The sequence below is a fragment of the Antechinus flavipes genome, chromosome 1, assembly GCF_016432865.1.
Source record: "Antechinus flavipes isolate AdamAnt ecotype Samford, QLD, Australia chromosome 1, AdamAnt_v2, whole genome shotgun sequence".
In the NCBI taxonomy this organism is placed as follows: domain Eukaryota; kingdom Metazoa; phylum Chordata; class Mammalia; order Dasyuromorphia; family Dasyuridae; genus Antechinus; species Antechinus flavipes.
The window spans coordinates 28,975,015-28,999,236 of record NC_067398.1 but is presented as its reverse complement, the minus strand read 5'-3'; the positions used below and the strand labels follow the sequence as shown (position 1 = coordinate 28,999,236).

The following is a 24,222-nucleotide window of genomic DNA, read 5'->3' as shown; positions in this document are numbered from 1 at the left end:
ATTACAATTCTACTGTGACATAATTGGACCATAAAATTAGTACATTGTATAAGAAAGTTAGAGCCTTTTTGAAATGCAGTGTTCATTTAAATTATATGATGGTTAAACACAGTCTTAATAATTTTTAATAGAAAAATATGAAGTCATAAAGTTCCGAATATTCTTGTAAAGTTCATTAATCTATAATTTCAATAACATGAAAACATCAGTCACCGAAAATTAACTATGAACATCTTTGCCTAGGACACCACACCTACTGACTAGACCAAATTTTCTCATCATTGCTATGATTCCTGCCGAGTAAACTTGTCATTTTTGGGAACAACAATTTAATAGACACAAAATCGTGAAAAATATGTCATTTTGTTAGTCCTGGACCTGCCTTGTGTGGAAACTTCTACCACTGTAGACTGTAATTTATGTCATAATAGATTAAGTTCTAGGGAGTTGCCTGAGGCACCAAAAGGTTAAATGCCTTGTCCAGGTTCACAAAGCAAATAAGTATTTATTAGAAGCGGAATTTGAACCTGGGTCTTCCTTGTTGCATACCCAGTGCTCTATTCACTATGTCAATCTGCCTTCAGTTTTTAAAGGCAGAATTGTCAATGCATTCGGGATAGCTTCCTTTCTGTAACTTATAGTCTTAAAGACTGTTTGCACTGAGAGGTTAAGTGAATGGCCGATGGCCACAGAGCTAATATGTGTCAGAGACAGGACTTGAACTTGGGTCTTTACACAAAAACTGACATCATATAAATACTTAACGAATGCTTGATCAATTGATTGATGCCTCCAAGATTGGCCATTATACCGTGTTCCCCATCACTGAACATATTTTCATTTAATATCATCATATCATTTAACATATTTAATCACACTCTATGTACAATCTCAACATCAGTATTAATTAGACCACACACTGAGCTCTTTATTACCAGAGATATTAGATCAGGTCTTTATACCATAAAATGCTCAGAATTAATAGGCAGATGGTGTTTACTGAATTTTAGATCTTCCCAACTTGTATATGATAAATTGAAGCACAACTTGATGGGTTTGCACAATTATAGAAGAGAGGTAGACAAAAGTAAAGTGAATTTGACTATAGTTACAAATATTTATCTGATGTTTCTCCTGCATTAGAAGGGGACACTTTTTTTAAAACAGTGCAGAATGCAATATGGCCTCCCTGATGAATGGAGACTCTACATTTGTGTGATTCTGGCCTAGGTTCTCTTGTGTTGTCAGTTGAAGGGGATAAGTATACTTGGTGTACGGGGTAAGCTTCATGGAGCACTGAATATGTTACTTTAGTAGAGTGTAAGCTTTCTGAGGGCCCAACCTATTTTATATTTGCTTTTTTTTCTCGTTAGGAATCTAGTACAATTCTTGACACCCAGTTGCTGGTTAATCAACTATTAATTAACTATTAATTGATTAACCAATTTCAATCATATAAATGAAGACATATCAATAGTAATTATCCCCAAGGTCACACAATTCACTTGTGTTTGAGACTAGATTCAGAGGCAGGTCTTCCCATGCAACTTCCTTTCTTTTTCTGTTCATTTAATAAGCCCAATTAATCCATAAATGGTCAGTGAGTATATCCAACCAATTAATGCTCAAGACAAAATTGTAGAGATGATGGACCTTCAACTTCACTGGAGACTGGGTATGACAAACTTGATCATGTACTTGCTAGGTTATTGGTATAATATGAGGCATTGATGACATGAGATAAGAGTCTGGGAATAAACATATAAATCGAAGCAAGCAATATGGAAAGATATCTTTTTTTTAAATGAGAATTTTTATAACAAAATTTATTGAAAAAAACAAAAAGCTAAACTGATATTTTGATTAGAAAAGCAGATGGGATATTCTTTAAAAGAAGGGGATGTTAGCATATTTTTAGAGGGGGCAGAAAAAAAGATTTATAAATTTTTATTTTTGTTATTTTAGATTTTTTTGTTTTTTTTAACAGATTTGTGATTAAATTTGCAAATCATCACTACAAATGAGCAACTCTCTTGTAAGTTAGAGAGTTAACTGGGATGCTGTGCGGTTAAATGATCATCCAACCAGTATGTGACAGAATCAGGGTTAATCTTGAATCAAGAGCTAGTTTCAAAGGGCTCAGGAAAGCCCGTGGATAATTTTCACTATGGGCATTTGTACTTTGGAAATAAGCAAGGTATAGAATGGCCTGATTTATTGTTTTCTCTAGACTTGAGACAGTTATGGAGAAAATGGTAAGAATGCATATTAAATTTAATATGTCACACCTTTTCAGAGAGATATATGTTAAATATTTGCTAGCACACTGAAAAGTGAGACTTGACCCTCAGGTCTTCCTGTCTGTAGGGCTGACCCTCTATCTACTGTTCTATGCTATTTGTCACACATTGGGTACTATTGTTCAAAGCCTCCAGAAAATGCGTTCAGATACTACATTGTACTGATTGGAAGAGTGTTATTATCCGAGGGACTATTGATTTTCAAAATGTGAGGGATAGAAGTGTTTGCGAGGAGGAAGGACAAAACTTTTGGCAGAAGATGTTTACTGATTTTCAGACCTTAAACTGGGCTGTTACCATGACCTAAATTAATGCAGGTTAGGGAGGCCCATAGAGGATAAAGTCAAAACCAACAACATATTTTATAAAAAGGGTTAATTTGAATTCGACAGAAGATACTTTTCATTTTCAGAAGTTTGAGCAATTATTCATGGCATGAATAATGAAGATGGTTTCATTCCCCGACTTTTCCTCGCCTGGAATTATGGCCTATGCCCCAAAACCCTCTGAAGAAAGCTGTCCCAAATATTATCAAAAAGCAGAATGCCACAAAACGATGTGGAACTCAACCACAGTATGGAGTAAATGGCCAACTCTGGAGTTAGAGGAATTTTACTGTAGACGAGGACAGTTCTACAAAGTCTTTAGGCATTGTATTTACACGGCATCACGAAGAAGGGAAACCATGATCCACCCCAACTCTGCCTGAGTCCTAAGAGCATCAAATAGCCACTTCCTTGAGAATCTTCATCGTCTCCTTAGTGGAGTAGCTAATAATTCTAAAAATATTTTCCTCGAAGAGGTTAAGAAGTCATCATATATCAATTGAATACAAAGTATGGTTATGAGAGCAAAGCCAGCATGCTAGTATTGCACAAGGGAGAAAGCCTTCAGAACACAAGAAAAGATAGCCATGGATTTCCTTGAATGATTGAGTAGAAACAGAAGGAAGCTCTTGATGAAGTATCTTGGTGCTTCCTTGAATTCCAGGAGACCATCTACTGTTGACCATGTTGGTGTAATTGCTGAATTTCTCCAAAGGTCTTCCATCCCATTAGAAAAAAAAATGAAGCAAACCAACCAAAAACCCCCAAACAAACAAAGAAAAAAAAACATGGTATGTAAGCTGCACTGGCATGTGGTACTGTTTGTTTCTTGAAGAGAATATGTTATATTTCAAAATATTATATATATATTTTAAATGGTAGAAAGTAAATTGTAGCTCCAAATTATAAGACAGTTGTTCATACTTCATAATCACAAAAACCCCGAAACTTCCATGTTTTCTTCTGCCACGCTGCCAAAACCCTGGGTGTTTTCACCATGGGACATTTCATTACACACAGTGAAAACACTGTGATTAGCTGGTAACCAGTCAGAGTGCAAATAAGAAATCCATTTGGCTTGAAAATGCTTAAGATGGTTTGAATTTTTAAATGTTGTTTCTTATGTAGTGGTGGCTTCCTTTCACTACATCCAAAGAGTGGTTCCATTAGGTTCTTGGATGAATCTGAAATTGATGAAAAAGAATAAATTATTATAAATAATCTATCACTCTATAAGAAAGGAAGACTTTTGTGGTAAGTTGTACTTTAATTTTTAACTTTAAGAACTGCTGTGAAAGTCAAATGAGAAAACATATTAAAGCCTTTTGCAAACCTTAATGTTAACTAGTGTTGTTATTATTGCTCTGCTTCTGGGTAAAAGGACCAAAGAAGAAAGTGTGTGTTAATTTGCAGGCATGACCTATGAAGTTGTCCTTGAATTTTTCATTCATGATTAAAGAAATCTTGACAGATTAGATTATTGGGACAAATATAATATGGAGAAATTTTACAGTAATAAATGGAAAGTTCTCACTTGACTTGAAAAAAATGAACTTCACTGGGGAAAAGGTATGATCAGACACCAATTCATGTGAAAAGCACGCAGGTATTTTAGTTAACTTCAAACCTCATATGACTCAACATGGTTACATAGCAAACACAGGTTGCTTTAAGAGTGGCAAAGAGAAGAGTTTCCAGACTTTTTTTATTCCCCATATCCCTTTGTTTTTAGAATGCTTCCCATATTTCCAGTTCAATATTAAAGACAAAAGATTATAGAGTTTACTATTTATATTCACACAAGAAATAAAAATAGGTTACCATTTAAAATAATCAACAAATGATATATCAAGAGTAATAAAAAGAAAAATAATTTGCCATTTGTATATACGCAAGAGATAAAAATAAAGAGATTAATTAATTTAATGGAGTGATATTATTTACTAAATATTTCTCATAGGCTTGTTGGAGGATTAGTTGAAAAGAAGGAATGAAGAAGAGGGCTTTCTTCAAGTGTTTGAAGGGCTTTCATGTAGTTCTCTATGTCCTTCACAAGAACACTATTAGGATTATTATTAAAAGCTTTGTTAAAGTCTAGAAAAAAAGTATATTACCACATTTCTTCTAGTTTAGCAAACCTGTTAAAAAAAAAAAAGGAAATGAGGAAATGGAGTGATCTTTTCTTAATGATGCCATTTTGGCTCTTTGTCATTCTGCTGAAGTTTGGTGTAAATTTAAGGAGGCCAGTAGGAAAATCATGTGATTATTGGATAATTGAACAGAACAAGATCTTGGGGGCATGTCATCCACCATTCCCTCCTCACCTTTGTCCAATACCTAAGTGTGCAGGAATTACTTGTGTGTTTTGAAGATTTAACTCATTCAGCAACATCCACTGAAAATGTGCTGAGTACCTACTATGTGCAAGAAATTGGTCTGGGTAAAATCTCAGAATTTTTATGGAGTTAGGGAAAGGGAATAAGCATTTATGTATTACCTACTATCCACCAAGTGCAGTGCTGTGTATTTTACAAATATTGTTCCAATTAATCCCCACAACAATCCTTTGAAATACAAGTTGCTAATACCCCTGTTTTATAGTTGAGGAAACAGGTTAAATGACTTATCCAGGATCACATATTTAGTAAGCAACTTAAGCTGGAATTGAAACAGGTTTTCCTGGCTCCAGGCCCATCACTCTATTTACTGTACCACTTACTTAAGAGAGATACCAGAGTTTCAGAACTTAAGAGGTGGAAGGGACCTCAGATGCTTTCTAATTCAACCTATTTTGGAATAATTATCTCTCTACTCAAACAAGTGATCATTCAATCTGTAATCTGTATTGGCAGTAGAGTTTGCTTGAGTGTAGATTTTTTTCCCATCTGGAAGGGGGGACTGAGTAATCATGGGGAGATCTGGAGAAGGTAGGGGTTTCAGGTCCTTGTTCACCAGTGGGGCAAATTCTGAGTGAAAGAGGCTGATGCTCCCCAAGGGCTTCCATAGGAAACATTCCTAGTGTCCTCAAATGATACTCAAATCATCTGATCACCTTATTTTCAATGTTCTTCTGTATGTCATTGTTTCCTGAAATGCTCAGAAATGACATGATTTGCTCTAGATCTCATAAGCAATAAAGAATAGTGTTAGTCTTCAGACTTTGGAACTTTGGTCCAGGGATGGCTTTACAAGGAATTCTACTCAGGTCATGTAAATATAAATCTTTTTATTTATATTGCAAGATGTAAGAAATGTTTCCTTCCCCTCCAAATGACTAATGCAATAGTCTTTCTTTTGTTTAATTGTTTTTAATGGTGCCCAACTCTTCATGATCCCTTTTGGAGTTTTCTTGGCAATTTTCTACACTTTACTACACCATTTATAGTGATTTTCTTTCTCTAGCTCATTTTACAGACTGGCACAAACAAAGGTAAGTGACTTGCCTAGGTTAACACAGTCATTAAATGTCTGAGACTAGATTTCCTTACTAATTAGGTCCAGCACTCTATTCACTATTTTACAGAGTTGCCCAATATCTTTCTGATTACCTTATGTTTAACCATCTTGAATCTCTTTTGTATTTATTCTGTATTTATATATGTACTTGTTGACCCTGATATAATTAAGATCCTTGAGAGAAGGAGTTTGATTATTTTTTTCTCATGGTTCCTGGCACATAGTAGGCCCTTAATAAATTCTTGATTGAATGTTTCAAAGGATACATAATATATCAATAATAATGTATAATTACATATAACATAATGATATAAATATAAAAATTAGCTCAGGTTCTTTTCATTTCTTATCTGTATTTTATCTCAAAGATATTATTATATTTATTTTTAATAATAACTTTTTATTTTCAAAATATGCAAAGACAATTTTCAACATTCATGCTTGCAAAACCTTGTAACAGACAGCAAGTAATCCACTATAGTTTAAATAGGTGTAGCCTATTTAATAAGTCCTTCTAAACTTATTTCCACATTTATCATGCTGCACAATAAAAATCAGATCAAAAAGAAAAAAAAACAAGAAAGAAAAAAAGCAAGGAAATTATAACAAAAGATGAAAATACTATATTGTGATCCACACTCAGTTCCCAGAGTCCTTTTTCTGGATACAGACGGCTCTTTCCATCACAAGTCTATTGGAACTGGCCTGAATCACCTCATTGTTGAAAAGAGCCAGATACTGTGCTATTTAGTGCTTCGGGGAATTTTACTTGTTTCCATTATGAAAAGTATGCACTGATTTGGGCTTTATATTCAACATATAATTATTGAATAGTTATTGTGTGCTGTGCTAGGGGAGATACAAAGTTTAGCTAAAGCATAGTCTGTGGTTTTCTTGGAATTTTTAGCCTAGTGATGAGACCTGAAGGTATTCTAAGTAAGTATAATTATAAAAAGGTCACAAATATTAAAGGTCACAAGAGAAGTATAAACTAGGTAGTAATACCTAAGGGGATGTTGATTAACCTCTAGGATATATAAAAATATTCCTTGAAGGAATTTAAAGTGGATTTAAAAAAAAGATCATATAGACAAGTAGGGATTAAGGTAAACAAAGGGACAAAGATGATTAAAGTGGCATGGATTGGGAATGGTAATGAGTGAAGTTTAGCCCTGTGAAAATTACATCGAAGGGAATAGAATGAGAATGTGGTCCTTGAATGTCATGGAGCTTGAAATTACTATATTCAGTGGGGAAGTATGGAGTTTTCTGCAGAGGTGTACCATAAACAGATTTTTATATATAGAAAATAAATACGGCAGAGCTATTAAGCACGAAAGAGGGAGAGAGAGGAAACAGGAAGATTCATACTACTGATCCCTTCTTAGTTCCCATTGTCACCTCCCAGGTACAGTTCTCATTACTACCCTCTTGAATGACTTCCAAAGTTTCATAGAATCTCAGAATGTTAAAGCTAGGGGTTGTCTTACAAATCTTCTAGTTGAACTCTCTGATTTCACACATAAGAAAAGTGAGGTCCAGTGATGCAATGTTCACAGAGTAAAGACTAGACTCCTGGGTTTTCTGAAGTTTGGGTTAAATGTTCTTTCTACTTCTTGATATATTTATTTTTGAATAAAAATGATATTCCAGTTTTCAAACACAGAAGAAAATTGGCATTGGGCAATAAAAGAGCAACATCGTGGCTACAAAACAAATCAATACTTCCAAGCCCAGTGGGCATTGAGTAGTGGCAAAGAAGTCACAAGTTATGAGAGCTTAAACAAAATCACTTTATAAAAGCATCTTTGATTTTTTAGGAAAATTGTTTCCAAATCAAATGTAACTAAAGGAAGCCCTAGCATCCACCCTACTGCCACTAATTAAAATGGTTCCTGTGGGCCGGTGACAGGAACAATTCTCATTTCTGAGCACTCAGGTCAGTAGGTATCTCATTTAAATGAAATAAAACAATCCATACTGAGCTGCAGGAGAGCCTATAGATGAATATTAATGAGACTGCATTGCCTCTGAAGTCATTTCTGGACAGAGCATCAAGTGAAGTGAAGGTGTGGGAGAGGGGCTACCCAACTGGACAATTGTCTGGAGGCTTTCTCTTGTTCTCTTCCCTTCTGTCCCCAAACAACTCCTGTTGAGTGGAGCTTCATTTGTGTTTTTCTTTTTAGAGTTGATTTAACATTTCTAAGTATAGTAGAGTTGGTTGAATGGAGCATAATCATCTAATTAAGCTTCACAAAAAGTTAGAAAAAATTGGGTATAGGTAATTGTGAGCTACTATTTTGGATGTTAGAGTCAGAGTTGATGCCTCAAAGATGTAGGTTGATATTCTGCATCTGTTATTGGCAGTGCCATGGGTGGGTCACTTAACTTGTTAGAGTTGTAGAGGACTCTATAAATAGACATTGATTAAGTTAGCACTGAAATTAGTTATAAGTTGGTGGAGGAAATCTCTGTATCAGTGGACTCTTAGATCCTTGACATCTTGATATAACCTCGAATTCAATGCAATTGAATTCATTTTAACATGTATTTATTAAGCACATACTATGTAGCAAGCATCAAATGAGCTAGACACTGGATATGGGAAAACCAATAAAACGGTCCCTTTCAGTAAATTAATCAAATGATCAATAAATCAACAAGCATTTATTAAATGCTTATATGCCAGATGTCGTGCTTGGTACTGCAGGCACAAAGACAAGAAACAAACCAATTTCTTTCTCCTAGGAAGATTCCATTCTAAACATGATGTTGGTGGTGGCAGGAGCCCAAACCAATTGGCATTTCTATAGGTTGGTCCTGCTTTAAGAGAATTCAATATATGCAAAAATGTATGAAATATCAGCAATGAAGAAATTAGATTATTACTTTTTTATAACATGCTTTTAAGTTAAAAATTGCAATATAGTTCACTACAATTTTAATAGATTTTCAAAGTGTGGTGATGTTTTGTTGAAGGTCAGGACCATTCTAATTTTTGTTTTTGCACCCACCTCAAGCTCTTTGCATGCCTTGAATTTTGCAGGTACTGTATAAATACTTATTGAATCAGTAATAGTTAGAATTCTCATAGTATTTAAAAGTTTACAAAGGGTTTTTTTTTTTTTTTTGCTTTGGTTGATTTTCATTTGATCTTCACAATAATTATTATCAGCCCAGTTTTACAGATGAGGAAACTCTAGAGTTTATAAAAGCATCTTTGATTTTTTAGGAAAATTGTTTCCAAGTCAAATGTAACTAAAGGAAGCCCTAGCATCAGCCCTGCTGCCACTAGTAAGTGTTCATGGTAGAAGCTGAACCTTGTTCTTGGTTCCTACTTCAACTCTCTGTTCACGCTACACATAGCAGTCCTCAGTGAATGGATGAATGACAAGAATCTGTACTATAATGTTTAAGCCCTCATTTGAAAAATTTAGACCAATCCCCTGTTGTATTATGGACTTTATTTGAACAAAGTATGTTCAAAGATGTGATGGTTGACTTATTTAAATAATTATCTTATCCTTCCACTTTTCATTTTAATTTGGAAGCAAAGATATTTAGCAAGACCATAAATGTTTTTTCTTGTTCAATGTGTTGAGAGATATATGACATGGGACTTCTGGAGTATCAAACTTCTGAGTCATCAACACCCCTCATCCCTGTTTGGGCCTTTCTTGGAACACATATATGGGATATACATATAAGAAATGAACTATCTTGTGTACTTTGGCAAGTAAACTGCTATAAAGTCACTTACTCGCGTGGTCTTGATCTTATTGCCAGTTGCACACATCCATCCAGAATTATCAGGAAGAGTCTTACATTCTTCTCCTTCAAGACATGGCTCCATCTCACACCACCATTTTCCAATCACTATGGAAGCTAGAGAGAGGGAGAGAGAATGAGATAGAGGAAGAGGGGAGAGGGAGAAAGAGACAGATATACAGACACAGAGAAAGATAAAGAGACAGATACAGGAGGAGAGAGAGAGAGAGAGAGAGAGAGAAAGAGAGAGAGAGAGAGAGAGAGAGAGAGAGAGAATATTGCGATTATAACTCATTAGGAACAATTTTCTTTCTTTCCTATGAAAATAGATTCTGAGAACACAGAGATCCTCTTTACTTTTACTGACTGGAAGAGGAAATTCTATTAAGAAATAAACTTTTCATGCACAAGCTGTACAATGCAAATGTAATTATGTTGTCAGACTTCATCAAGCAGTGACAAATCCAGAATCACATTGTTATTGAAAACATGAGACAACATGTGCTTTTCTTTATAAAGTTTGAGGACATTTTTTGGTAATATATATGTGTATATATTTCCATCTATACAGTTGTCTCCCCCCCATCAGAATGTAAACTCTTTGAAAGCAGTGACTATTCTTACTTTTCTTTGTATATCTAGTATTTTGCCTGGCACAGGGTAAGCACTTGATATAATAAATGCCCATTGGTTGGCTGATTGGCTCTTTCTATCTCATGCCTTTTAGTAGTTCTTTCCAGTTATGAGAAAGGACAGTTACTTGTTTTCTCAAGCAGATGAGTTCATCTTCTCCAGGTATGAGTCCCAGGTAGGGAAAGTGCAGTTAATTGCCCACAAATTGAATCTGTCATATTTATGTTCCATGTATTCTTTGAATGATAAACTTTAAAAAGCTTTATCAAAGAACAGAGTGTCAAATCCACAAATGCAAAATGTAATGGCTTCAGACAAGCCATTTCTGCAATTTCAATAAAATCAGGTATGTGGTTTTTTTTGTCTATTAAACCCAGAAGCTCAAAGTCCTGGGAATGCCAGCATTTCTTATTTGTAGGTTTGAAAGGAGACCAGAGCTATGATCCCAGAAAATCATTATTATAGAACATCATCCATTAGTGTGCCTTCCAAATATGTACAAACACATATATGATTGATCTGTTATTTTTGTTAGAGTAAATCTTGATTGGAGAAACTCCCTTCATCAATGAAGATTGCATCCCCTCTGTACCTTAATATATCAGAGATTTAGAGCTGGAAAGGACTTAGTTTGAATCCTTCATTTCAGAAATGTAGAAACTGAGCCTCAAAGAAGGTAAGTGATGTGGCAGAGTTGCCAGAGTCAGGACTTAAAGCAATCCTCTCCTCCAATTCCAAGTCCTGTGACCTTTTCATTTTGGATACATTCTAAGGAGTTGTGTCAGACATTAAGAGAATATAAGAGACTGGGGCCATATACCTACTATGGGTTATAGGTAAGACAAAACTAGATATCTTTGTCCCTAAATCTAATATTTTACCACTATATCATGCTTATATCTATGTATACACAGATGGGTAGCTATAGATATATAAATACAATCTATATATGTTATATATCCATATCTATCCACCTATCTATCTATCTACAAATGCAAATACATTTAAATATATATAAGAATAAACTGGTCTTAGAGGTCAAAGGATTTAGGTTCAAGTCCCATTACTGACATTGTTTGGCATTCCTATCTCAGTGCCCCAGGCTGTAGTATAGAACCATAAATTGCAGATATTGTCAATCTGCATTGATTGAATTGATTCTTCTCACTAAATTATTGATATTAAAAGTCTACAACATTCTCTGCCCTCTCCTCCCCCTACCCCAGTGTAATCCAGATTAAAACAAAATCAAGACTTCTTTTTTGTTCTTTTTTTATATAGGATCTCAAATTCAATTATCCTGCTCAAAACCCCCAGTGATTTCTAATTGGTTACATTGGAGAAAATAAATTCTGTAGCCTGGCATTCAAAGCCATCCTTTATCTCATCGTCCTCATTCTAGCTTTGACTTTCATTCTTCCTTCAGGTTTTTCCTCTATGCTCTACTTAAAAGAATGTTTCACACATATTCTATGTTTACTTACCATACTGTCTTAGATGATGCTAATCCCTCTGTCCAGAGTACCCCATTTAATCTCCTTCTGCCTCTCAAGATGTTACTCATTTATTCTTTAACGTCTGGACAAAATTCTGCCTCCTCCAGGAAGCCTTCAGGGGGAGGATTTTTATCCTTTGCAATTTGATTTACATTCTAACCATACTGGACCTGGAGCTAGAGGACTGGGGTTTAAATCCTAGCTTTCCCATTATGTGACATTTGAAAAATATTTCATTTTTAGCTTCTGTTCCCTCCTCTATAAAATGAATAGATTAAATTAAATTAGATGTCCTCTAATTGCTCTTCCCATTCGATATTTATGTTTCTATGACCGTATGCTTTCCCCCCATCAAAGCTCTTTAATTGTATCTCCAATATGGCGCTTGAACAATTAATCAGAAGGAAGAATCTGATATCAACATACTCCCCCTTTCCCTCCACAGAGCGATAAAGAAAACATTTAATGAAAGTGTTTACTCTAAACCAGGCATTGGTCTAATGGGAGGGATAGAGGGAATCTATCTTCTTTTTTGTAGACTCCACAATGCTTTAGTGGACCTCATACACAGTGGGTACGTGAAATGATTTAAGGAAATAAAAGTCTGAATTCATAGTCAAAGAGACAGAGTTTAAATTCTAGTTTTGCCACTTCATAGCTGTCTTCTGCTGAGCAAGTTATTTGACCTCTCTGGACTTGTTACCTTCTAGGAAAAATGAGAGGATGGATTTGATGTCCTCTAAGGTAGCTATTTCAACTTTATGTTTGTGATCTGGTGAATATTTGCATCCTTTAACCATATTGAAAATGAGATGTCAGAAAAAAATAACTAGAAAAATTTAAAAAATGTTTAAAATTCCTTTAAAAATGAGTAGAGATCCACACATAGGATCAAAAAATGGCAAAAAGAGAAAGCACTAATCATTTAGATAGATGATAATCATGTGCAAAAGAAACTTTTGTATCCTGAGGGTTAAGCATAGCATTTTGCATGTAGAAGTGCTTAATAAATGCTCATTCATTCATTGGTTCTTTCATCCATCCAATAATCCATCCATCCATCCATCCATCCATCCACCTGTTTTTCTTTTGATACATGTGTCAAGAAGGATGAGAATATGGAGATTTAAAAATTTCTGGACAAGTATAAATCTAAACTGGGTTTTGGCAGGATTTAAATGGAGTACACTTTAATCATAACCATATCAGTCTCACTTAATGAAATCACCAGCAATAATGATCTCTGGTCTTGGCTCAAAGGGGTGGTTTGGAGATGGGGGAAGAATTACCTTTGCTAGCAATCCTCCAATGGAAAGCTCTGTCACTGGCTTTCCACTGAGGCACGTGGAAAATGAACTACTCCTGTCAGTGAGGTCAGTTTTTTAAAAAAGTGACTTTACCTTCTTTTGACAGGTACAAAGCCTGTTCTCTTTTCTTGTTACTGCTCCTTGACCTCTCAGATTCAGTTCTCTTTGTTTGAGGCTAACAAAGTAGCCTTTTTCTCTTTTCAACACAACTAGTTACTAAATGGAAATGTAGGTTGAAGGATAGGAAGTTTTGTGAAATCTGTGAGCCACCTTTAATGCAAGGATTTGAAGATTCACTGATTCACAGGGGAGGAAAATCTAATAATAAAAACATTTCAGACCTGTTCATGACCTCCCCAAGAGAATATCAGAAGTGGGTCTTGTAAATGTAATGTGATGATGTGACTCTTGTCTGGAATACATGTGAATTGAGTTCATTTCTAGGATCACAGAGCTGGAAAAGACCCCACAGATCAACTAACCCAACCCCCTCATTTCATTGATGAGAAACTGAGGCTCAGAGGAGTTAAGAGATTTGCTTAAGACTACTCATGTTGTGAGTGGTAGATCCAAGATTCAAATCTAGATGGTCTGACTCCAAATTCAAGCCCTTCTTAGTGCACAATTGTGCCTTCTTTATATATAATCTTTCCCCCCTTATATAATTTCTTTCCATTAGAATAATTCTGATTGTGTTTGGTGAAAAAAGCCACATTTTCATATAGACCAGTTGCATTATCATTATTACATGTGTGTGTGTGTATATATATCTCTCTATATATATATAGATATATATATCTATATATATATATATGTTATATATATACAATAATTGACAATTTGTATTAATTTCCAAATCACCTTAAGTTCTAACCAAGTCAACCTACTTCCCATTCCTTCTATTGGACACCCTGTACTCACAGGTATCTCTAAACATTCAGCTCTGAGTTTTTTCTTCCGCTTCCCTTCCCCCCTTCTTCCCCTGTCTCTCCTCCTTTTTTTTCTCTTCTCCACTCCTCTCTTCTCTTCTCTCCTTCTTTTGACTTTGCTTAGTAATCTCAGCTCCCATGCATGAAATTATAATCTCTATGCTATTGATTTCCAGATCTACCTATTTCCCTTCAAAACACCCTGCTGACTTCCAGTCTTACATCTTTAATTTCCTTTCATACATTTGAAACTAAACGTCCAGTAGTCATCTTGAACTCAATATATCCCAAATGGAATTGTTTTCCTCTACAACCCTTCTCCCTCCTACCTTCCCAATTATTGCAGAGGGCAATATGTTTTTCTCAGTCCTTTCAGGCTCATGAACTGTCATGAGAAGTTAGCCCTGATTCCTCACTATTTCTCACCCACCCCCATAGCCAAGCTGTTGCCAAAGCCTGTCAATGTCACCTTCGCAGCATCTCTTTAACACTCCCCATTCTCTTCTCTGACACTGTCACTGTCCTATTTATCCTGTGGATATGTTTGCTTTCATGTTTTCTCTCTCATTCGATTGCAAGCTCCTTAAAGGCAAAAGCCTTCTTTTGATTTTTTTTTAATGTATCCTCAGTGCTTAGCATGGTGCCTGGCACATAGTTGATTCTTAATAAATGCTGACTGATTGATTGAAGTTCACAGAAATTAAGTGACTTGGCCAAAGTCACAGAAATACTAAGTGATGGATCTCGGATTCAAACTCAGATCTGGTGACTTTAAGTTCAGAAATTTTTTTTATTTTCCTCTACTGATGTGGAATTGGAATGAAAGGACTAAAATTTGTATGTGTCTGTGTGAGTGTGTGAGCCTAGAAACCTATCTGGCCTTAATCTCCTTATTTGCAAAATCAGAGGATTGTGCTAAATCCAGCTTGAAAAATCCCATAATAAAAAAAAAAGAAAAATGCCATATTACTACAAGTACTATAGATATCCAGTACTGAAAGAGAACAGAGGAATAAGACAACAATGTAGAGAAGGTTTTGTGGAAGTAATGGGACTATTAGGACTTGAAAGATACCTGGGATTCAAAGAATTCATTTCAATTCTATTTAAATCAACATTTATTAAATATCTTCTTTGTGACAGAGATTGTCTTAGGTCCTAGAGTCCTTTGTTAGCAAAATGAAACAGTTCCTGCTCTCAAAAAGCTTCATGTTTACTGGGGAAAAGATGGAGAAAGTACTTTGTAGACTGTGGATATAGTGATAGCAATAACAAAAATTTAAGCCCATGATTAATGTTAGGCATTCCAGGAAGAGAATATTTCAAAAACAAAGGGGTGGAGGTACAAATGAACAAGACAGTCACCGTATCCACAGAGAATATAGGGTTTGCCTTGGAATATTAGGAAATTGGGTTAGAGAGGTAAGTTAGGGTCAGAGAATTACAGTAATTCTCCCATGTGGTAGAATGGCATTTTATCCTGTAGACAATCGGGAGACAATGAAAAGTTTTGAGCAGGGAAATTAGATAAAGATGAAATTATTTAGAGAGATGATCTGACAACACTTTACTGAATGTAATGGATGTAAAGATGGCCAGAGAGTATGGAAGAACCCTGGCAGCAGATATGCTGCGTAAGCTGTAATTAGCTACTGTTCAGGTATGAGGAGAAAGGGCATAAAGCAGAAGAGCATTAATATTAATGGGATGGTGAGGAAGGGGGAGGCCCCCAAGATACCATGAGGGAAGAAAGGACAGGATCTAATGATGTTAGATGGGTAAGCCAAGTGAAAGCTTCCAAGATGACTTTGATTTGACTGGGTGCATCTTGAGACTCCTAACCTAAAGGCAAAATGCAGAAGGAACATCTTTTCAGACTTGGCAATGCCCAAAATTGATACAGAACTCACTGGAATCAAAATATCACTTTCTGAATGCCTAATGTAAGGGTCAACTTGAAACTGCATCAGTCAATGAGAATTTTTAAGCTTTTATTATAATTTGCTGTTGCTTTTAAAACAATGGACAGAATTTCTTAGGTGAATGAGAGTTCCCCAATCATAATTTTTATTCAGGCTATTGGAGCAGTTTGGTTTAAGGCTCACTGGGATGTCTTTAGAAAAATCACTCAATCCCTCTTGATCTCAGTTGCCTCACTTTTTAAAGGAGGAAGTTGAACTTCATGATTTCCAGTGTTCCTTCTTTGAATCTTTGATGCAATCATTCATGGAGAATGGATAGAATTCTGGATTTGGGGCCAGGAATTCAAATTCTGACTCATACATTTACTAGCTCTGTGATCCTGGGTAGTCATTTGACTCTCTCTTAGCCTCCCAAGTGAAGATCAGTGTCTAACTCATAAGCATAACTGATGTATTTAGTGTTCTTGGCAAACCTTCAAGCACAATATTAAGTGTTAGTTGTTGTTCTCATATCTTGAGTTAGAATGGACCTTAAAGATCATCTAATCAAATTACAACTGAAGAACCCAAGGGCCTGTGAAACTGGGTGATTTGCTCGAGGTCATACAAGTAATTAATAGTAGAAGTAAGATTTCATTTCAATGCTTATCACAATTCCAGGCATCTAATAAGCTATTTAATAAATGCTTACTGCTTGATTGAATTCACCAGGGACCTATGATGTAAAAGATACTATGCTCTGACTCCAAAGATGGTGTGAATTTCACTGTACCACACTGTTTCACATCAGCCTTTTGTCTTCATTAATTGCATCCAAGGCTGTTGTTTATCCTTTGTTCTTGAAAAGGACCTTGACATCAGGGAGGTGATGCTAACATGCAACATGCAGAATTGGATTTGAATGAGGGAGGGCTGTGCAAAGTCACCAGCTTCAAATTCTCCTCCAAAGCCATCTTGGTCTAGTGACAAGATGTAGATCAGGAGAACTGGAGATGACCTTGGATGCAAAGGAAGACTTTGGCCTTTTTAACTTAAGGTCTTTAACAGGTCTCATTTTGATTGAGACAACATCCATTCAGTGACTAAGGATAGGTAAGAATTGAAGCATAGAATGGCAACCTCTTTTACCCAGTTAAAAATAATTTAAGAGGGATTTCTTACTGAAACAGAAACAATTGCCATTTAGATTCTTGACCAAAAGGAGGAAAATTATTATACAAACAAGTTAATTGAATCCACTGGGGCTTCAAATAATGGTAAAAGTCCAGCATTTGCTTAGTTCAATGGTAGAACTTTCTAGTGGTAGAGATCTTTAAATTTTTTAGTTCCTTGAGGAAGCAGATTCTTGGGCCTACATTGGGTGCAGAAAGGGGAAAGAAAAGGATTTTAGTGCATTGAAAATGTTCCCTCTTTTCTCTCCTTCCATATTGATTAAAAATATTTTAGCTAGATGGCATAGCAACAAACAATATATCCACTCAGCTTCAGAGAAAGGCAAACTGAGAACAAAGTTTGAGAGACATAGACATAAGTGGATACAGAGAGTTGGGCACCTGAGGTAGATAGCAGCTTCAAGAATCAGGACCCATTGTATTGGAGATGAATAATGCTTACAGACTTAACAATAGGGTTTCCCATAACTAGGGTTTATGAGTTGACCATTTGGCCACATATTTTCTACAGTTGGAGCCCACTTTCCCAAGAACTTCTGTATACTTGTAGGAGAGCGTTCCTACTTTGGGAAGGGGACTATTTGCTATTAACTGTTCAAAGTGCTCTTTGTTAAAAAGCTAATTGATATCTGCTGGCCAAATTGAAACAGGAAGCACACCGATAGGGGCTCATAAGCAAGATACTAGAAACCATAGTTATTTTTAGCATTCCCTGATTGAACCCTGAGTCTAGTAGTAGCAGGGTACTGGAAACTACAGTTATTTTGGGGGTTCCTTAATTGAACCCTGAGTCTAGTAGAAGTAGTCACTGTATGACCACCAGCCTGCCAATATAAATGTGTACTGGGGGCCTATACTCATAGGAACCACTACCGTTCCTTACAAAATGCCTTATTATAATCCCTTTTATGAACTTAAAAACAATTGTCTCTGTAGTAACACTTTTGTCAAGGCAAATGGGAAAGATAAGAATCGGATAAGCTTACCCCAGTGGACTAAAGGAGTTAGTTCCTTGGGGTCCTCAGTAGCCAAAATAAATCCTGACCTTTAATCCCTGTTTACTATTTTCTTTGTTGTTGAACGAGCTGCAGTTTCCTTGTAGGCCCCACAGCTGACTTTTCAGACTCCCAAGGAAACCACAGGTGACAATCGAACTGATTAGTGTTAACAATTCCTAGGGCATGTTGAGTTGGAGGATTAAGTGAACTCTGCTTTGCTCAGATGGGTGGGCTATTCAGAGCTTTCTTAAAGTGTAAGGAGGCTCAAACTCTGGGCAAGTGTACTACTCTTTTATAGGAACGACAGGGATTCTCCTTTTAGATACAAAGCCTTACATAGATTGCCCTGGATGCCTTTGATATCAAAATAGGAACAAAGCCAGAAGGAAAAACATTGGATCTTCCTAGGACCTATACATGGCATCTCCTCTGTCACGGGAAAAGTTTAAAAAAAGATATTTATACGATGACTTGGGCAGAACACAGAATCAAAACATTTATTATGTGTTTTGAATCATCTGATCATATACTTTCAGAAAAGAGAAGTCTTTTCCTCAGAGCAATGATTTTGGAATCAAAGAACTGGGTTAGTCTTGACCCTACCAAATCCCACCATGGTGCCATTTTGAGGGCTGGTTGATTTCTCATCAATGAAATGAAGGCATTGGATTAGATGACATCCTAGGGTGCTAATCTATGTTCTTAAGGCCCTACAATCCAAATGTTTGAATCAACCAATCAACAAACATTTATAACATGTGAACTATATATGAGGGAATATTATAAATGCTAGAGAAAAATTGAAATAGACCTTTTCCTCAATTTTTCATAATGGAACTGTTTGTAAGAATTTCTATTTGTAAGAATTTCTAGATGTAAGGGAATGCAGGGTGTATGATTTTTGCCGTTTCTAAATTTACAAAGCAATTACTAAATTCATTCTGTATCTTTAATAAAGATTTATATTTTTCAGTCATCTTTCAATCATGTCTGACTCTTCATGACCCCATTTTCCTGGCAAAGATATTGAAGTATTTGGCATTTCCTTTTCAGGCTCATTTTACATATGAGGAAACTGTGTGATTTGCCTAAGGTCACACAGCTAGAAAGTGTCTAAGGCCAGATTTGAACTCAGGAAGATGAATTTTCCTGATTCTAGGCCTGACTCTATAACCACTTCACCACCCAGCTAATTCAGTTATGGCTTTATATAAATATAAATGCAGAGCCTTTTCAAAAATGATCTCTCATGAGTCAAGTCTGTGAAGTTGACACTAAAGGTATTGTGACCCTCATTTTACAGTTGCGGAAAAGTGCAGTTTCTTGCATATGATCATATAGTTAGTAAGTGTCACAAGTAGTGTAGTATCTACTGTGTTCTGCCATCTTTTTTCTTAAGGTTTTTATTGTAGAATAATGACTCCATGCTACCACTTCTGCCCAGATTTGGTTGAAACAATGATATTGGCTTTCATAGCAGTGACCACAATAGTTTTGAGCAGTTGAGTTATTGTCAGGGGAGAACAGAAACGCTTCTGATTTTACAACATGCCATTGAAAAAACGTAGATTCTTGATAGATAATCTTGCTTCCTAGATAGCTTTTTAGGAACCTTCCTTCTCTGTCAGTGGACTTTGACCCATGTGTGTCCTTATTATACTTTGAGAAATGGTTCTTTGGAGGAATATGAGTAATCAAATTCTTTCTTTTTCGAAAACATAAAAGAGTTTATAAGGATATTCTTAGATTGTATTAGAGACGGTAAGAAGAAAGAAAATCAGAAAACCCAAAGGGATCCATTTCTGGATCTGCAATTCAGTAGCTATATGACTGGGCCAAATAGCTTAATTGTGTTTAACCTCCATTCTTTCATCTAGAAAATATGGTACTTTAGAACCTGGACTCAAATCTTGGCTCTGTCCCTTCTTACTTGTGTGATCTTAGATAGGTGATTTTACTCTTTTGATCTCACTTTTCTCATATGTAAACTGAGAAGGTTGGATTTAATGACTTATAAAATTCTATATTATTTTTTGCATATTATTCTGTGATTTGTAGTGCCTGCCTCAGAAGGTTGTTATGGGACTTAAATGAGATATATGTGTTACTGCACCTCCTCGAGAGATTCCCTTTGTATTCTATCTATACTTATTGAACAAAACTTTTAATTGTTTCTTTTGCAATCACCATTTCCTATTAAAGCTTTTGTATTCACCTGCATATCTTATTGAATCAGAATTCTTCCTGTGGCTATATTTTTTAGGGGGAAAGTACCTCCTATTCACCTCTAATTTTTATGAGATCTTTTACATTTAAGTGGATCATCTATCCAGAACTTGTTATGATATATAGTGGAAGTTGCTGGTCTAAATGTAATTTCTGCCAAACTACTTTGTTCTACATTCTTGATGGAAAGAATTCGAAGAATATAGCAAGAGTTGTGATGTCATCAAGATAGGAAACTCCCACAATGCCAACTGTCTACATAGTAATAGATGAGAAATTATCTTTAAATGTTAAGTCTGGCTGTTTGATGCTTGAGGGAACATTTATATTAAATGACATGCTCAGGGTCACAAAAGCAATAAGTCCAAGGTCTTTCTGAGTCTAAACTCAACATTGTATTCATTTTCCCTGCTACCTTTGAAGTCTTCTATAAATATATATTATTATTATATAATCTACTAGAATTGTTACTGATTTTACAACAACCAAATCATGTCCTTTAAGTACATTTTTCTTCTTTTAATAAATAAAACCATCACCTTTTATAGTTATAGATATGTTAAAATATTACTTACATTTAACTTCTGTTCCTAAATATTAAATTGTGCCCAGAAATAGTTGGTACTGAGTTCATTTGCAAAACTAGTATTCACAATCTTGGCGGTAATGGGAAAGTTGTATAGTGATTGTAAGGTATTTCATTTTAATCTAACTCCTACTAGAGAAGATTGATATAAATAAAATTTAAATAGAAAACACATTTCAGATGCCAGCAGTGAAAAAGACTTTGTCAGCCTAATGAAAAGATATCAATTTTCTCCACTTTATTCAATAAATGGTGAGTCATTTTCTAAATGGATTAGATTAAAGGAAAGTTCAAACTCCCAGTGAGAGGCTCTTGGCACTGATGGAGACTTTAGACTAGGGAGAAAGAACAGAGGCATGTAAAAACCTCTTAGGCAGCTTCAGATCTATAAAAATTGACACAAATTGGGATAGCAGTATCTCTAACCCTGAGCTCACCTATTCCTTAAGAAGCCTAATCTGGTGGAATTGAACAAGTCACGTCGTTTATTTTATTAGGATGTCATGGTTGCTGAGTGAATTACAGAACTGGAGACTTGGGGATGTGTGTAGAGGTGGTAGAGCCTGGAAGTAAAACCCACTAGCTCTGGATATCTGATATATTTGTTTCTGAGACAGACAGGGATAGGTGTTAAGTAGAAGTTTGATAAAGTAGAGAGCTGTGATAAGATGTGTTCATATGGGCTGTGGGGAATTTGTGATAGTGTCAGGGTCCAATGTAGTTCAATTTAATTTCAGAAATCCCAGTCAACCCATTTGTTCAAGGTAGTGTATATGTGCAATTCTCAACAGAAAAACATGAGTGAGACCAAGTGGATTTTCAGTACTTAATAAAGCAAGCCAATTGCACACACACACACACACACACACACACACACACACACACACACACACGACAGTTTAGCAAGAACTGCCTCACATTTTTATAATTATGTTTGTCTTATGCAACCACCAAACAAGTAAAGAATGAAAATATCATTTAAAGCAACTGATTGTTTTATCTTGATGATGTTAAAGTAAAAGTGGACTCCCCCTCTCAAAGTGTTTTAGAGCTGATCCCTATTCAAAATAAGATCTTTGAGATCCTTTCTAATAAAATATGATTCATTTTGGTTAAACTTGAGGTTGTAATTTTCTTTATATGCTTCTTTTCCCTTCTCCATTTCCTTGTCCTCTCTGGTAAAAGGTGGTTCCCCCATCATATATTGACAAATAAAAATATTTTTTTTAAATTTTTCATTTTTATAATGAACTAAATAATCAGAGATACCATCATTTACTATTTGGAGAACTAAAAATGAGTAGAATATAAAACTGTGAACTTCTGTTTTGCCCAGTTTTTGCTATTGAGTTGGCTGATGTTGGTGTACTTCTTGAATTCAGAAGTTCTGAATTATAAAAAGGCTAAACTCTATTGAACAAGTGCCACATTAAGTCTGTCATGGATATGGTGAGTCTCTAAGAGTGGAGGACTCCAGCTTGCTTAAGAAGAGATGAAATAAGCCTAGCTTAGGAAAAAAGAAAAGGATGCAGGCGAATGCTTCCATTTCAATGACTATTGGGGTAAGGCCCTTGTGTGCTTCCAGCCTGGATTAGATAAGGAGGCCCGGTTTCAAAAAAATAATTTTTTTTGCATGTGTATGTCCACTTCTGATTTTTGTGTTCTGTTTACTTTTTTAATCATTTTGTCAATTCTTTCTTCTTCTTTTTTGTATTTTTATTGTCATCTATTAACTCATCTTCAACTACATTTTTTTCTGGTACATTTTTTTCCTTTCCATAATTTTGTTATTCCAGAACATCTAATGAAAAATGAAGAATCCCAACCTCCAGATAGATAGCAAAGCATCTGGATAATGATATTTTTCACTTTTCATTGTAAGGACCTGGTGTCTGATAGACACATCCTAAGGGTACTTTACTTACTTCACTGTGTTTCTCCCTCACTCTGCCTGGATAGCACTCACACTGCCCTTCAAAGAACACCAGATGTGGAGGACAGATACTAGGCTGACATTAGCCATATGCAAATTAGGTATTTTCCCAGAGCACTTCAGTGCCAGTGGTATTGTTGAGATTCCTTAATTACAATCTAGATATATTCATTGCAGATTAAAACTAACTGCCATAGTCCAGGGAAGCAAAATTCAGTTTTTGCTACATTATTAGGATTCATTTGGATGTTTCTGATCAGATTCAAGCAGGGGAAAAAGCATGCAGAAATTGCCCACGTTATGTACTTTCCAAAGCCTGCTACAGCAGTGGGAAGGAAATTTTTTGAGGAATAGAAATTGACTGTGAAAAGAAGAATGGCAAAAATAGCAACTAAAGGAAAGGTTTCTAATATTTATTCACTTGCCATTTAAAACAATTTTCTGTCTGCCCTGAAATTTATCTCAAAATATGAGCTGGGGGGATTGAGTCTGGAAAACTTGTTTGAATTGATGCAATTTGGAGAGAAAGTGAGTCTGGAAGAAACTTTTGTTTTTCCCTGATAGGCTAGGAGTTTTCAAGGTGGCTCAAACCCAAGCTCCAATCTCAAAAACCATTTTCGTTTCACTTTCTAAAATGACAGCTTTTCTCAAGGAAAAAAAAATAGCCTGCCAGTATGGTCAACACAGCTTAAGATGAAATAGCAAGAAATAGGTGAGCTGTCCTTGGCTGGATTTTCCCACTAGGTCCTTAAAGTCTGAACTTAGGAAGAGGAAGACAGAATGGAACATTGTTTCTCATCAAGTAATCAAATGTTGTCAAAGCTGTACCTACTAGAGTTGTTGTGAGAATTAAATGGGATATTTGCAAAGCCCTTTGCAAATCTTAAAGTGCTTTAGAAATGTTAGCAATGATGATGATGATGATGGTGATGATGCCATAATGCATACTCTCATTTCAGTTCAGTTATATTTCACAAATACATTATGTAATATATATATACACAGTAAAAGAAGGTCATCCTAGGAACTAGAAGGGCCTTTAGTTAAATGCTAGTGGTTCTCAAACTTTTGTTCTCAGTATCTTTAAACTATTAAAAATTAATGAGGATCTGTCCAAAGAATTTTTATTTATATAGCATATATATAAGAAATAAAAAATGAATTTTAAGT

General features: G+C 35.5%; 1 protein-coding gene across 1 annotated transcript in view; it reads right to left on the bottom strand.

Moving 5' to 3' along the window:
* Positions 1 to 63: 63 nt before the first annotated feature.
* The window catches only part of TAFA1 (TAFA chemokine like family member 1), a 523,951-nt gene continuing 499,792 nt past the window's right edge, over positions 64 to 24,222 (bottom strand). The window contains exons 4-5 of the mRNA XM_051980516.1: positions 9,843 to 9,967; positions 64 to 3,810 (exon numbers count right to left, since the gene is read on the bottom strand). Of these exons, the coding sequence (XP_051836476.1) occupies positions 3,793 to 3,810; positions 9,843 to 9,967 (143 nt within the window). The 3' untranslated portion in view covers positions 64 to 3,792. The remainder of the gene's footprint in view (positions 3,811 to 9,842; positions 9,968 to 24,222) is intronic.